This window comes from Onthophagus taurus, chromosome 7, assembly GCF_036711975.1.
Source record: "Onthophagus taurus isolate NC chromosome 7, IU_Otau_3.0, whole genome shotgun sequence".
NCBI classification, from domain to species: domain Eukaryota; kingdom Metazoa; phylum Arthropoda; class Insecta; order Coleoptera; family Scarabaeidae; genus Onthophagus; species Onthophagus taurus.
Genome location: NC_091972.1, coordinates 28647403 through 28662759, shown reverse-complemented (window position 1 = coordinate 28662759; position 15357 = coordinate 28647403). Strand labels below are relative to the sequence as shown.

The 15357-nt window shown below is 36.4% G+C and overlaps 5 protein-coding genes across 5 annotated transcripts; 2 read left to right on the top strand and 3 right to left on the bottom strand.

Moving 5' to 3' along the window:
• Window positions 1–3779: 3779 nt before the first annotated feature.
• Window positions 3780–4875, bottom strand: LOC111420994 (histone H1-like). The gene has a single exon (XM_023054099.2). The coding sequence runs from the start codon at window positions 4801–4803 to the stop codon at window positions 4018–4020; it is 786 nt and encodes a 261-aa protein (XP_022909867.2). The 5' UTR covers window positions 4804–4875; the 3' UTR covers window positions 3780–4017.
• A 5403-nt stretch (window positions 4876–10278) lies between these two features.
• On the bottom strand, window positions 10279–11072 carry LOC139430603 (histone H3). The gene has a single exon (XM_071197777.1). The coding sequence runs from the start codon at window positions 10993–10995 to the stop codon at window positions 10585–10587; it is 411 nt and encodes a 136-aa protein (XP_071053878.1). The 5' UTR covers window positions 10996–11072; the 3' UTR covers window positions 10279–10584.
• A 167-nt stretch (window positions 11073–11239) lies between these two features.
• LOC111419091 (histone H4) lies at window positions 11240–11689 on the top strand. Its single transcript, XM_023051844.2, has one exon. The coding sequence runs from the start codon at window positions 11293–11295 to the stop codon at window positions 11602–11604; it is 312 nt and encodes a 103-aa protein (XP_022907612.1). The 5' UTR covers window positions 11240–11292; the 3' UTR covers window positions 11605–11689.
• Window positions 11690–12553: 864 nt separating this feature from the next.
• On the bottom strand, window positions 12554–14188 carry LOC139430604 (histone H2A-like). Its single transcript, XM_071197778.1, has one exon. The coding sequence runs from the start codon at window positions 14103–14105 to the stop codon at window positions 13731–13733; it is 375 nt and encodes a 124-aa protein (XP_071053879.1). The 5' UTR covers window positions 14106–14188; the 3' UTR covers window positions 12554–13730.
• A 179-nt stretch (window positions 14189–14367) lies between these two features.
• On the top strand, window positions 14368–14896 carry LOC139430605 (histone H2B). Its single transcript, XM_071197779.1, has one exon. The coding sequence runs from the start codon at window positions 14440–14442 to the stop codon at window positions 14809–14811; it is 372 nt and encodes a 123-aa protein (XP_071053880.1). The 5' UTR covers window positions 14368–14439; the 3' UTR covers window positions 14812–14896.
• Window positions 14897–15357: the final 461 nt, after the last annotated feature.

Below are 15357 nucleotides of genomic sequence, written 5' to 3'. Positions count from 1 at the left end.
ATGCTATCGGGATGCAGCTGCATAACTCCCGCTTCAGGGATTTTTCCATAAACCGTATATAATGATTTTATCGCCTATATCCGCTACTTACGAACACACTGTATGTGATTTCATATGTAATTACTTTCATTTGATTTTCTTTCCTTAATCGGTTTATTATAATTTTAATAGATATCTAATTTTTATTAATACCCTCGTTGGAAATATGGAATAATCTGACCATCTAATTTCCTAAAAATCACCTTTCTCTTTAAACTTATAATAATAAAACATAAGTTGCGATTTAAAGTGTATTTTATTTTGTAAAACAAAGTAATAAATTAATAAATAAACTAAACTAACAAAAGTAGGTTGGGCTGCCAAAATGTCTAGTTGATTGCTGTGACCATAGATTTTCTATTTTCAGTTCCATATCACAAATATATATTTATTATACCTAAGCAATCTGGAACAGCTAATATTTTCACTAGAATAACTCTATAAAGAACACTTTACTTTTTAAAAATTTAAATTTTTGGAAGTTTCAGTTAGTAATTCTTTCATAAGTTCATAAGTAAGTTTCATTAATATCTATTTCAATAAAAAATATATTGTTCAAAATACTTGCGGATTCGACAGTATATTTCATAGTTTAGCATTTGCCCGTACACACAATTCATTTAGAAATCATGTTGCGAATGTTTGCACAGATTGCTTTAGTTTCCTAAAATTATTTTTAAAAACCGGTTCTAGTAAAGCAACATATAAAAAAAGAGCTGAACTATTAACAGGAATAAATTATTTTGGAAGCCAGAATATTGCTGGCGTGATAATAGTGAATGCTATTTCAAATATTGCGTTTCTTTGCGCACAACTATTTAAAGAAGAATTTAGTTATTGTAGGACTAAAAACTGCAATAATTGTTTAAACGTTACTTTCCATAAAAACATAATTTTACCAATTGACATTGACATTGTAACAATATTTGGCTATGCACAGCTAAAGCAAGTAATAGAAAACTACATGCAAACTCTAAGCAACAATTGCAAAAAATGTGGTCTGTTTATAGAAACAACGAATGGAGAGAACAGTAAAACAAAATTGAGTGATTACGCACGCAATTTGTCTTTGAATCTTTGAAATCTTTGAATGATGTAGGACACTACCCGGCATTTGTGCCCAATAATGCCAATTGGATTATTGTATTATTTAATGAGTTACGAAAAAAAACCGTACAAGTTGAAAAAGCTACTGAAATAAATGCACAAATGTGCATATATAATAATAAATGTGCGTTTATAAATGAGCAAAGTGATGTAACCGTATTATTCCATGATATTAGTTTATTTACATAATTTAGTTTATTTAGTTATAGTTTACCTTAGAATAAGTTATTGTACTGATATAGTAATACTGATCGAATAGTTATTGTTTTATTTGTTAGTTTAGTTTATTTATTAATTTATTACTTAGTTTATACAAAATAAAATATACTTTAAATCGCATCTTATGTTTTACTATTATAAGTTTAAAGAGAAAGGTGAAACTTGCGATTTTTAGAAAATTAGGATGGTTAGATTATTCCATATTTTTTTAGTTTTTTAATATCACAACAACTGAAATTTAAGGTTTTTCTAGTGAAAATAACAGCTGTTCTGAATTGTTGTAAGTACTAATTTTTAATATGAAAGTTTAAAAGAACTAATGCCGCAGTGATTAAATAAACATTTTAAGTACCTATAACATCAAGAACAATTTAGAGCAACAAAAAATATGTGATTTTGCAAAATTAATGTCCGTGTTAAACGTAAAACACATCTGGAACAATTTGAATCGACAAAGTTTGAGTTATTTTAGGTTGTTCTATGTTTTTTAATTCTTATTGTATAATATAAAACCGCTGACACAAGAATTACTGAATGAAACTTCCAAAAACTTTAATTTTCAAAGAGTAAAGTGCCCTTTAAAGAGTTGTTCTAGTGAAAATAATAGCTGTTCCACATTGCGTTAGCTATAATAAGTATATATTTGTAATATGGAATTGATAATAGAAAAACTATAGTCACAGCAATCAACTAGACATTTCGGCGGCCAAACCTATTTTTAGTTATAACTTCGTAATGCTGTAACCCATAATTTTGATTTTCTAGAACAATTACTAGAACAACCCAGAACAACAAAGAAAATTTGATTTTTCCAAAAATGGGGGGCTAGTCAAAAAACCTGTTTTTTCGGTTTTCTCGCGGAGTTTTTATTTTTTCGATTTGCCGCTTTGGAACAATGTAGAACAACTCTAGAACAATCTAGAACAACAATAAAAAATTTAAAAATCAAAAAATGGGGGGCTAACTTCCCGCACTCTAGTGTAGTACACTTGTTAAATTTTTGCGTGTTAATTAATAACCGCGTGATTGTAGAAATTTTTATTGAAGGTTCTCATGATTGGTTTTGGAGATCTTTTTCTCGAATCGTTCGGATCTGTTCTACACCACTATTCTGGTCAATTGTTATTGCCGTGATCAGATTTTGTTCCGGCTTATTAAATTAACAAAAAAAATTAAATGAAAAAAGAAGGAACACGATTTCCAGATAAGGTTTGAATATTTTTGTATAGAATCATAATTATTAAGTTTATTTTCTTTTTCACCTGTTTGCTCGAGTTTTTTAATTATTTTATTTTTTTGAGACTAAATTTTTGTGTTAATGTTTTTCTCTTTTCAGGTTATAATTTTGTTTAAATTCATTTTTTGATGAGAATCTTTTTGGAGATTTGTTATAGTAATTTTTTTTTGTTTGTTACTATAGATAGTGATTAATTTAGGAGCTGCTCGTCGTTATACACGATTGTAAGACGACGTACGCTTCAGTGCATCTCACGTGTTTTTAAATGATAATCTGCATATGGCGACGCAGCGTCGCGACTTCGTCTAAACATGTGAGCTGCATTTCGCCCGTGGCGTGGCGTAGGCAGTGCAACGCAGTGTCGGTTGCTTGGCGTAGAGGGAACGCCGCGCCGTATAAATAATAATAATAGTAAAAATGGATATTTTACTAGAATACTCTAGAAAACATCGTAGCGAAAAAGCTTAGTCTGCAATAGACCCAAAAATGAAATACAATATTACTTCAATTCGATAAAAATTCGGGGGATATTCTTCCAGAAAAAAGGCTTGGACATTATCTGTGTTATATTTTTGAACGCGCATTTTTTGAGATAAAATTGATTTGTACAGGTGTCCCAAAATTGAGATACCTTGCCTAAGTTGACATTTTTAAGTAGGAACGCCATCATTTTTTGTTGCATTTATGGCTTTTACGTAAAATTCTGAGTATTTTTCATGTTACACGATAATGTGTGTAATGTGCCATCTTTTTGTTTATGAAATTGTGTAAAACGCATGCAAATTATCAATATAATAATTTCATATTTTCGGACTCGTATAGGCCGATTAAAAAAATCTAAAATTTTTGAGTCATCATTCTAAACGTATATTCTGTAGGTTTTCTGTGTTGACTATGTCTGTAATTGAAAATTCGCATTTTATTATTAATATTTCTTTCGGGGTATGGTCTCACAATATTTTGTCGTTTGGAAGTTCTGTTGGAGGTGGCAAAGTATTATTGCTTACCAACCAACAACCAAATGTGGAAACCACAAAGAAGCCTCCTTCATTTGCAGAACTTTAGCCGTATAAGAAACGTCATGCACCGACGCGTCTATGATGTGTGTCTCCGTGTGCAGAAGGCCTAAGTAAATTTAATAATTCTTTAATCTATACGTATAATCCAATATCAACTGTTTAGTAATTGTATTATGTAGTTACTTTGTATTATATTTTCTAAATTTATTTTCGTTCTGGGTTATTCCAGAAATAAAATTGTTTAAAATTTTCAATTACCACCACACAAGTGGTAACTACTGCGAATGGAACTAATTGAAATTATGTTCGAATTCTTTTTCGTTATACCATTATTGGCCCTGAAAAGGGCCTTTGTGTGGCACTTTGTGTGAAAGCCCTTAATTGTAACTGCAGAGCTCATTTTCTCTTTGGTAAACTTCTCTTTTTCGTGGACGACGATTTCAATTGTGCAGCACCACCAGCGACTTTCTTGGCGATTTTAGGTTTCGGCGCTTTCGGCTTTTTCGTCGGTCCCTTGGTAACTTTTTTAGCTTTTGATGCTGCTTTTCTAACCGTGGTGGTTTTTTTGACTGCGGCAGTAGTAGAGTTGGTTACTTTCTTTTCTCCGACCGTTGGCGACTTTTTGGCTTTTACCGCAGCCTTCTTTTTGCTTTCAACAACAGGGGAACCGGATACCAGCGTTGTTTTTGCCTTCGCAGGTGAGGAGGATTTCTTCGTAGAGATAGCTCGAGCTTTGGCCGTTTTAGATACGGCGGCGGCAGGTTTATTTTTAAGGGAGGAAGTCCTTGCTCTGCTAGACTTTTTTGCAGAGGCCGATGGCAGTTTAAACGATCCTGACGCACCTTTACCTTTAGTTTGGACAATAGCGCCTGCAGCGATGGCGGTCTTCAGGAATTTCTTAATAAACGGAGCCATCTTCTCAGCGTCAACTTTGTAATTAGAAGCCATGTACTTTTTAATAGCTTGAAGCGACGAACCGTTGCGTTCTTGAAGAGTCTTAATCGCATTATTCACCATTTCGGATGTAGGTGGATGGGTGGCTTTTGATCGCTGGCTTTTCTTTTTCTTCGTCGACGAATCGGAGGAGGAACCACCGCCGACAGCTTCGTTTTTTACGGGTGTAGTGTTTTCCGTTTCGGAAGATACGCGGGTGTGCTGTTCCGTTTGTTGCACGTCCGTCATTGTAGCGACAGTTTGTAGCAAAAATATTTCTTACAAAAGCTCACGTGCACGAACGTCAACTTCGTACAAGTTATTCACAAACATTTTCCTCAGAAAATTGAACCCAACGTTGAATGTACATACCGAAGCCGAAAACCATCGAAGGTCGATTTTCCTCCGTTCGCACCGCTGGCATCACAACGGCTGTCTCGTGTTCGCAACGTTCTAGAAAATGAGCCCGCTTGTGTTGGCGTCGCGACGTACATATTCCCGTTAGGTATTTCAGTATAGTGGAAGAAGTTAACTCAACGTCTACGTAAAAATTTTACTTGTGGCGGTACGATTTCGTTGTGTAGCTGCGGTTGAAAGTATGAGATGTCATTGACGTGACCGTCGTCGTAAACTTTAGTGTCGTCGAATTTCGCGTGTATGTAAAAACGGACTGTATTTTCAAGGAGAATAGCTTTCTTAAACGTTTTAAAACCACGGGGCGTGTAAATTTTATCAATATGTCTAAGCTTTTATCCTTAAAACAAGAACGATGCGATCGGCAATTCCACATGGGTCGCGAGTTTTCTCTTTGTTTCGAACATTATTGCCGACACGACGTCGAGAACGCGAGAAAAGTGGTGTGTTGTGTCCCTAATTTAGGGATTAATTTTAATTTAACAACATTTTAACATAACATTTTAATTTAATTTAGTTCTCCTAAGTTTCGTATCATGCAAATACCTTCACGTGAGTGAAAAGTGAAATATTCGAGTGTTATGTCCACACCGTCAATGTCGGTCGTTACGCATTTACTCGTCATTCGTTCATTGCGATTAGTTCTTAGGTTAATATGCTCAATATGATACCAATTATGTATATCAAATCTAATTTCTATTATTCTATACTAATAGTAGTAGATCACTATGGTTCATATGCATATATTTTTCCTTTCACTCGCTTTATCATATCTAAGTGTTGAAAACATATTTAGTCCTGGTTAATGTTATTAAGTGTTGTGTTTTATATTGATTATGTTTTAGCTTATTGACGAAACTTGTTTTGACCGTTATTAATATCATTTTAATTCAATGGATTATTTGGAGTTGCTTGCTTAGAGAAGAATGTCAGAAAAGATGAAGCAGATACTGCGATTTGTCCCGCAAAAATGTTTTAAAGACGTGTTAAAATCAACGTATTTAGGTTAATTAGGTGACAATATCGATTAAACATGAAGGCGACTTATCATCTCAAATAATTGTTGTAAATGAAGATAATGTTCTTCTTCATTGCGACTGGCTACTAGAATATCGTCTAGATATACAAAAAGGAAATTTAAGCCAGAAAGAACTTCGAATTGCATATCATTTCGGTGGTAAATGAGAGGCTGAAGTCCGATTGAAAACTACGTAGAAAGGAACGACCGTTATCACAGTCGTTACAATGTAGAAGCTTTCGGAAATAATTATATAATAATATTCCTTTATTACCCAACAGGCATAGCCCAAAAAAGGATAACAATATATATTCAATAATGTATAATACAATAATATGTATCTGTATGTGAGAAAAAAAAAACAAAAATTCAGGAAATTTACAATTGACCAAATTATAAAGAAAATAAAAACCAAATAAGTGAATTTACATGCAGGTGATCACTGACTGTCTGGAATCCTGTTGCCCACTTTACAGAGAGTGTATGTTGGCGCCCGTCTCATAATGTTTGTCTTGACATAAGGAATGACGAATACGCAGCTATTTCTTGAGTTACTCCTTGGAACAACAAACCCTAGTCGGTCAAGAATGAAAGAGCAATCGATGTTATATTCGATAAGCTTTTGTAGAAACTTTTCATAAAACGCATTTCTTCTGTCCGTCAAGGAAACCATATTGTGTCGCGCAAGCAAATCATTTTGTGGTATACCTCGCTCAGGGTAAATTCTATCAGATTTGTAAGAAAGAAATTTTAAGAATCTACGATGGACTCGATCAAGGTTTAAGAACTCATACGCATATAAGGGACTCCAAGTCAGGCAAGCGTATTCTAACTAATTCAGAACGTAAGCACAATACAAGGTCTTTAATAAGCTGACACTTGTGAAATATTTAGACATACGCATCGCAAAACCTAGGGACCTAAAGGCCTCCGAACACACTATTGATGTGTGTTTTAAAATTAAGACTTACATCAAAGAGGACCCCCAAATCCGTGTATTCCTCAATACGACTTAAAGTGCTGGCAGCACTTAGTGTTTAAGTTGTGCTGCAGCTTATCTGCATCTGCCTCCGATGAGAGTTAGGCAAAGATCTTGATATCATCAGCATACCCGTTTTATTACCCCATTTATGAAAAGAACAAATAATAGAGGGCCCAAATTTGATCCCTGGGGAACCCCTGAGGTAAGAGTGAACGAAAGAGCTCAATTTATGCAAGAGAATTCTATGGTCAATCAGATCAAAGGCAGTGTATACAACATCCACTTGCCCACGTCTATCCAAGGTGCTACAGATAAACTCGGAAATCGTATCCATGTTGGTAATTGTAGAGCGATCGGAAACAAAACCATGCTGGGAAGCTGACACAAAGGGGCGTGTGCCGGTGTACATATAAGAATATAATAACTTTTCAAATAGTTTAGCAAAATTAGAAATTATCGAAATTGGTCTATAGTTTGAGAGGGACGTACGATCATCCTTTTTATAAACAGGCACAAGTCTTGATCGTTTCCATCGTGCAGGAAATTCACAGGAGGTAATGGACAAGTTAATAATAAATTTAAGAGGGCAAGCAAATATATAACGGCAGTCTCTGATCATAAAACTGGACAACAAATCATCTCCAGCAGTATGCTGATAACCTCCTTAGTCGCTTAAATTCGTTAAATACAATTTTTTTTGTTTTGATCAATTTTTTGTGATAAAATTTTTTAATATTAATATGTCTCTTTATTTCCGCCGAAAACCACAGTGGGTAAGAATTATTAGATTTGGTTTTAATAGTGACATGTGTATTACTTACGGAGTAAATGGCATCATAGAAGGCATCCAAAGCCTCATTGACATCGGTATGGGAAAGCAAAAAACCAATCATACTTAAAGAAGTGATCATATAATGCAGAGTAATTTTTTAGTTTTCCCTGCATATTCCTACTGCAGGGAAAACAATTTAAAAAGTCAGGGTTAAGCCTGGCAAGTTGGTCTCCCGGCATTAACACATTAAACTAACAAAATTCATGTTAAAGTTATTGAAATTGAATTAATGAAGAAAAATAAAATTACACCGCAACAACTAAACAATACAATTCGGCAAAGACCACGTGAAAAGTTAAAAAAAATTCTATCTTACAAATATATCAAACCCTCCTAAAACTTCAGAGCAAATTTAAGTACAATGGGAATAATCTGTTGGTTTTGCAAAGAACCGGTCTTATTGAGGAGGAGGTTGCCCATGCAACGTCACCATGCATTAAGTATGATGACGACAGACCTGCGTTTTCTCCTCCACCCAACTACTGAATCCACTACCAAGGCAACCCACCAAAAACTAGGGCTACATAATCGAACACAGCTCCTGCCGCCAACCAGTACAAATCATTCATATGGAATTATGGCTGTCATCCATAATCCTATTCAACTCTCCTTTACCTTCTGTCTCTCTCTTCTCCTCCCATTCGGACACTCTTGCAAGGTATGCTGCAGGCTGTCCTCACTGACCTCACACACCACCCATCCATCCGTCTGTCCTTCATAAACCTATAGACCACTCTACCCTCCTATCTCACGTCCCTTGACCCTTACCACCTTACCCGCTCTCCTCATCCCTACATCATCTCGAAACTCTCATCCCAATTCCACTATCCTACCCATTTTCTTCGCCCTCTTAAATACTTTCATAACGCCATTCAACTCTACACTTCTTCTCTTACTCATTATCAACGACTCTACCGTTGTCATATTGTCGTTACACACCATTAAAGGGTAAAGCCATGGAGTCGTTAACGAAAAAGGCGCAGATTCAGAAGTCGAAACCACCAACTCATCCACCGACATCAGAAATGGTTAACGGCGATATTAAGAATCTAGGTGAGCGCGGCGGTTCATCATTGTAAGCAATCAAAAAGTACATAAAAAAATTCTTGAAAGCCGCCACCGTTTCGAGTGTTCTTATCCAGACCAAGGGCAAGGGAGCGTGGGCGAAATCACGATCGGCGAAATCCTCCACTACAGATATCAAAGAAAAGGGGACAACAAAAGCAACATCAAAAGCGATAGACACCCCCAAAGGTCCGACGAAAAAGCAAAAAAAAATCCTAGGGCATTTAAACTTTTCAATGTGCGCAAAGACAGTTTACCAGTGATGTGGCGCTCTAACGCTAAAGCATGGATAACTCGCGATGTGTTGTCATTCTCGATCATGCACCGGCACATTCACCAGATTTAGGAGCAGAATTGGAAGCAGAATTTGGGTGGATTACGGTGACATAAGACTGTCACCTAAGACCTTCCTTGTACAACCCACGGATCAATTGGAGGAATCCCCGAAACAAGGAGGAATTCACCTACATATATGTGATATACCATTTTTTGATCATAATGACCCACAGAGTGTATGGTATAAGTTTGTCGGTCGAGTCACGGAACACTCTGTGATATGTGTATATTATTTTAATTATAAGTGTGATTGCGCCGGGCTCGTTAGCTTGATTAATATTCACGTTGCACCGAGAAATTTGCGATATAATTTTTTGTTCTTCACTCCGGCTGCGCGTACGAATGCGTTCCTCCACTCCCCAATGATGAGAATGGCAAGAGCGGCTGATCGTTTCCCAATTGACATTTTTCGGTACACGTATCCGGTATTTAGACGTATGGTTACGACTGCTGCACTGGCCTCGCCGACCGGACTGGTCTGATTATAGTTTGTCTAATTTTACATTAAATTTAATCGGAATTTAATCGAATTTCACTCGTCAATTGTTACTTATATACATATATATATATATTTTTTTTGTTTTATATTTTTTTGTATAATTTTCATTTGGTTTGCGTCTCTGTATGTATTTTTTCTGGCTTATATTGCGCTGATATTTCTGTTTGATTTCTTTATGTCAATGTTGTGATGCAGTATTATAGGGTTTGTCCCGTTCTGTATCCATTTGTATAAATAAATAAATAAATAAATAAATAATATTAAAGGACTTCTGGATAAGCTACTATAATCAAGCTGTTCTACTGAAGAATAAGGCTTGGGCCGAGTTCACCGGAAGAACTCTAAACTCTGCGTAGACGAAACTACTGCCGTCAGTTATTTCCGATGTACTTCATTTTCCATTAATTCTTATGGGATAATTCGGTTCGGAGTTCGTCGGTTTCTAAGGAACGGATTACCGACGAACTCCGAAGCACCACTGTAACTGTAATCGTATTGCGAATCAGATACATACATATCTAACATTACAACCTTCGTTGTGATCATCAATATTTGAATGCATATGGAAGCAAATTAAGTTTAAATTATTTAATTGAATTTATTTCATATAAATTAAAAAAGAAATTAATTTTTCTCGATTACATCTTAAGTTTACATTGAATTCTTATTTAAAGGTCACCATAAAAATATTACACGCTATTACGTTTAGAAACTAGAAAATGTACATTATCCGAAGTCCATACTGAAACAGCATTTTTGCTTTCATAAAATTCACAGACTTAAGAGAGCAAAACGAAAATTCTTTTTCATAAAACAAGTGATTGGTTCTGAAAAGAACCGGTCGTGTTGGGAAGGTTTGGTTGATTGATTGTAGATGATGCAAATTAGGCTCTTTCGCCGCGAATGCGCCTAGCAAGCTGAATGTCTTTCGGCATGATGGTTACTCGTTTTGCATGAATTGCACACAAGTTCGTATCTTCGAAGAGTCCGACCAAGTAAGCTTCGCTCGCCTCTTGCAAAGCCATAACGGCGCTGCTTTGAAATCGCAAGTCGGTTTTGAAATCTTGGGCAATTTCTCTAACCAAACGTTGGAAGGGCAACTTTCTAATCAGAAGTTCGGTACTTTTCTGGTAACGACGAATTTCTCGAAGAGCTACGGTTCCAGGTCTGTAACGATGCGGTTTCTTGACACCACCAGTAGCGGGGGCGCTTTTCCTTGCCGCTTTAGTTGCGAGTTGTTTACGTGGCGCTTTACCTCCGGTAGATTTCCGAGCAGTTTGTTTCGTACGAGCCATTTTGCTTTATTATTAACGGGATTCGTACGACGATAAAGAAAGAGATCAGAGAGATACGTATGTATGCAAATCGAACGGTATAGTTTGTCAAAGTAAACTGAGAGATCGCTCGGTTGAAGGCTACTTTATATCCGTGTACGTGACTGCATCGGATTGGTCGAGCCGTAGAATCGGTAGGCGTGTCCATTGCGCCACTATATAAGGGCGCGAAAAATCCCGGAAACGGTAGTCCCTAGTCGGTGCTTGTTAGTTTGTCGTTATACTTACATAAAAAGGAAATCGAATTATCAAAGAAAAATGACTGGCCGTGGAAAGGGAGGAAAAGGTCTTGGGAAAGGAGGCGCCAAACGTCATCGCAAAGTACTCCGTGACAACATCCAGGGCATCACCAAACCAGCCATCAGACGTCTTGCCCGTCGTGGCGGTGTAAAGCGTATCTCAGGATTAATTTACGAAGAAACTCGAGGAGTTTTAAAGGTTTTCCTTGAGAACGTTATTCGCGACGCTGTCACGTACACTGAACACGCAAAAAGGAAAACCGTCACTGCTATGGACGTCGTTTACGCCCTTAAGCGGCAAGGTCGTACTCTCTACGGCTTTGGGGGTTAAGAAATTTAAATTATGTACCTATTTTAATTTTGAGGACGACTGTTCTATATTCAACATGACCACCCGGTTCTTTTCAGAACCACTATATTTATGAAAGATAAAGAATATTTTCACATACAATCCGGACAATTACGTACATACATATGTATGTGTGTATGTACATGTATTAGGTTCGTTTCAACCACACTTCAAACTACCAATTGACGGCCGCAATCCTGCTCAGTTGAAAGGTGCTGCCACGGTCCGACTGAACCGTGGACTGGTCCGCGACGTTTTGTCGCGTTCCAACCACAGAATATTATGTTATTCTGATTTATATTCCAACGACCGTCAGACAAGTTCATGTATAGTCGTCCACACCAAGATCCGGAATTACGATACGGCTGTAAAAGACCCTTAACAATAGAAAGGGCAATAGTTTTATGATGGTGCACATAAACAAGTCATAAATAAAGAGGTATCTTTTGGGTTCACACAAATCGTGCACGGCATATGCATAATTTAGAAGAATCAGATATTGATTCTGACTTAGTTCGGCCTTTAGGCTTACGTTTTCGATGTTATTAATATTATTATTATATAGTTTACTGACCAATACAGTTAAGTATAATGAACTCAAAGAAATTCATTGACTTTCCTGACTTTCTAAACTATGCAGGGTTCTCGGTCTCGTCTTAGGTAGAAATGGTTAAATACCCTTAACCGCAGAGAAGCGAAGGTATACAATTTATGGTGGTTGTAATTTCGGATCTTTTCCATTTGTGCAGCCTGTCTGTTAGTATCTGTTATGGTTATGTTTACTATGAAAGCGTATATTTGGATTATTTTCTATTCTTTTACATGTTTCGGGTATTTTGTTTAACAAATTTTTAACAACTTTTATTTCATATTATGCATGTTTTATGATAACTTTTATAGATAAATTAATCAATAAATATGTAAACACATAATAATAATAATATCTTTATTTCGCTAAAATACAAAAAAAAATACATAAAATTCTGTATTGCAAAAACGTCCAGAAAAAAAAAATATAATAAGTTTGAGTTTAAAACAGTTTATGTAGGGAGGAAGAAAAAAAAAGAAAAATAATTGCAAATAATTGTAAACACATGCATATCTTTATTTCATTTTTCTACTATTACCGCTATTACGTTTTTTTAGTTCATTATTGTTAAAAAAATAAGTAAATGAATTTCGTTTAAAATGGTAAACTGTGCTTGCAGCGCCAATTCTCGGCAGGGTTCCGTTCCAACGAACATGCGCAAAAGAAAGTCGTAAATTAGTCGTGTACGCGTACAGGAACGGGGCAAATTTGTACGGTTGTTCGGTTGGAACGAACTTATCTTAACTATTATAACTTATGAAAAAACACCATGTTGTTTGTTATATTCAAAACTCGAAGAATCTATGAGTAGGGTGTTCGTTCGTTCTTATACGTAACACGTTAACAATATATGACAGAATTAACAATTTGTTTTTGTTACAACGTATATTTTCGGGTGAAATACGCACAACGACTAGAATGTCATTATTTACCATCTACCTGAAAATGTCGGGTTGGATGGTCCGTTGAAAAAAAAAACTTTAACATGCAGATCCACACGAACAAGCAGGTAGACGGTAAATAAAGACGATTTAGTCATTGTACGTCGAAAACCCGAAAATATGCGTCATAGTATATATCAACAAGTTTCATTTTTACTTATTGGTGTTGTGTGCGTGGATGTGGAAAAAATAATTAATACGACCAGTGTTAACACATCTTGCGCGGATTTCACATCTTTAGCGCTAAGCGACTAAACTCGTTTTGCATGGTATTGATGCCCGCTACACGGTAACACTTTGGCGGCAAAGTGCCCGCGCAAGATGTGTTAACCGTGGTGCTGTGAAAATACGTCGTCAGTGTTGTTGATGACGTCACATCGAAACTTTAAAAATCGAAAGTTATTTTTCGGTAAGTTTATCACTTAAGAGTTATTTAGAATTAACAATACTGTTACATTCAAAAACTTGATACAATTACACCACCGCAGCAGGCATCGATAGTTCATTATTCGACTATATTTTTTGTGGCCCTGAGAAGGGCCGTTTTGTTAATATGGTGTGGCCAAGTTGTAACTAAATTAAGGTTTTTTCTCGGTCTTCTTAGGTAACAAAACAGCTTGAATGTTCGGAAGTACACCTCCTTGAGCAATCGTCACTCCCGATAGTAATTTATTCAATTCTTCGTCGTTACGTATGGCCAGTTGTAAATGTCTAGGGATGATACGGGTCTTTTTGTTGTCTCTCGCAGCGTTACCGGCCAACTCGAGAACTTCGGCTGCCAAATACTCCATTACGGCCGCTAAATATACGGGAGCTCCGGCCCCTACGCGTTCCGCGTAATTGCCCTTCCTCAACAATCGATGAATACGACCAACAGGAAATTGTAATCCTGCACGACTGGATCTGGACTTTGCTTTCCCTTTAACTTTTCCACCTTTTCCTCGACCCGACATGGCTTACAATTAGTTGACTTGGTAGCGTGCCGAAATCTTCAACAAAATGTTTCAATGTAAACGATATCGTTGTCGACAACGTTTCAATACAGAGCTGAGCGGAATACAGGTTTTTCAAATATATATACCCAACTGCGCCGACGATTCGACCAATAGCGGCCGTCAGCCAAGCGGTAGCAACGGGAGGCGTCACCTACTGATACGACGCTACCACTTTATAAACGGCAAAAACAGGCCATTTTTATAACACTGCATACTTACTGTAGTGTACTGTCGTTACTGTCAATAGTCTTATCGCCGATAAATTTTATTAACTAATCAACGAACAACAACAATGCCACCGAAAACTAGTGGGAAAGCAGCCAAAAAGGCGGGTAAAGCGCAGAAAAATATATCGAAAACCGATAAGAAGAAGAAACGCAAGAGAAAGGAAAGCTACGCTATTTACATTTACAAGGTATTGAAACAAGTTCATCCCGATACCGGTATTTCGAGCAAAGCTATGAGTATAATGAACAGTTTTGTGAACGATATCTTCGAGAGGATAGCCGCTGAAGCATCCCGTTTGGCTCATTACAACAAAAGATCAACGATCACCAGTCGAGAAATCCAGACTGCCGTCAGACTTCTGTTACCTGGAGAATTGGCAAAGCACGCTGTAAGCGAAGGCACCAAGGCTGTTACTAAGTACACAAGTTCCAAATAAATGGCGATATAAACATCCCCCTCCCTACCAAACAACAACCGGTTCTTTTCAGAACCAAAAATGAGTATCTGAATAAAGAATATTATTGCAATTTACAATATTTTTAAGTTAATAGTAGGTAATATATGTAAGTGCGATCCTTGTAAGTTGTACATAAGTTGTCGAGATCGTTAATTTGTTTGATAATATCCTCCTCATAAAGGTTGATAATATAAGTACGAAGGCTTTCGGGTAAAGCTATGCGTCTTTTGAAAAAATGTTTGACGTTTCGGATGCCATGTTTCTGAAGAAGTGTTTTTCTTAAATTCAACTTAACAAAAGTCGTATTCCAAAATGTCGAACTAATAACTTTCACTCACGCTTCTTCTCTTTACGAAGTCTGGTGATAAAGAGGAAGACGTCTCTTTACTAAAATTTCTCTAAATTATTTCCTAATAAATTTACAAAATTAAAGATTGAAGAAGAAAAAAAATAATAATTAACTTTTAAAATTTGAATCAACACGAAAAATTAATAAAAATAAGTAAATGGGGTAACGACATCCAT

Coding starts and splice junctions, on each gene's coding strand:
- LOC111420994 (XM_023054099.2), bottom strand. CDS start 4,803: ATGACGGACGTGCAACAAACGGAACAGCACACCCGCGTATCTTCCGAA.
- LOC139430603 (XM_071197777.1), bottom strand. CDS start 10,995: ATGGCTCGTACGAAACAAACTGCTCGGAAATCTACCGGAGGTAAAGCG.
- LOC111419091 (XM_023051844.2), top strand. CDS start 11,293: ATGACTGGCCGTGGAAAGGGAGGAAAAGGTCTTGGGAAAGGAGGCGCC.
- LOC139430604 (XM_071197778.1), bottom strand. CDS start 14,105: ATGTCGGGTCGAGGAAAAGGTGGAAAAGTTAAAGGGAAAGCAAAGTCC.
- LOC139430605 (XM_071197779.1), top strand. CDS start 14,440: ATGCCACCGAAAACTAGTGGGAAAGCAGCCAAAAAGGCGGGTAAAGCG.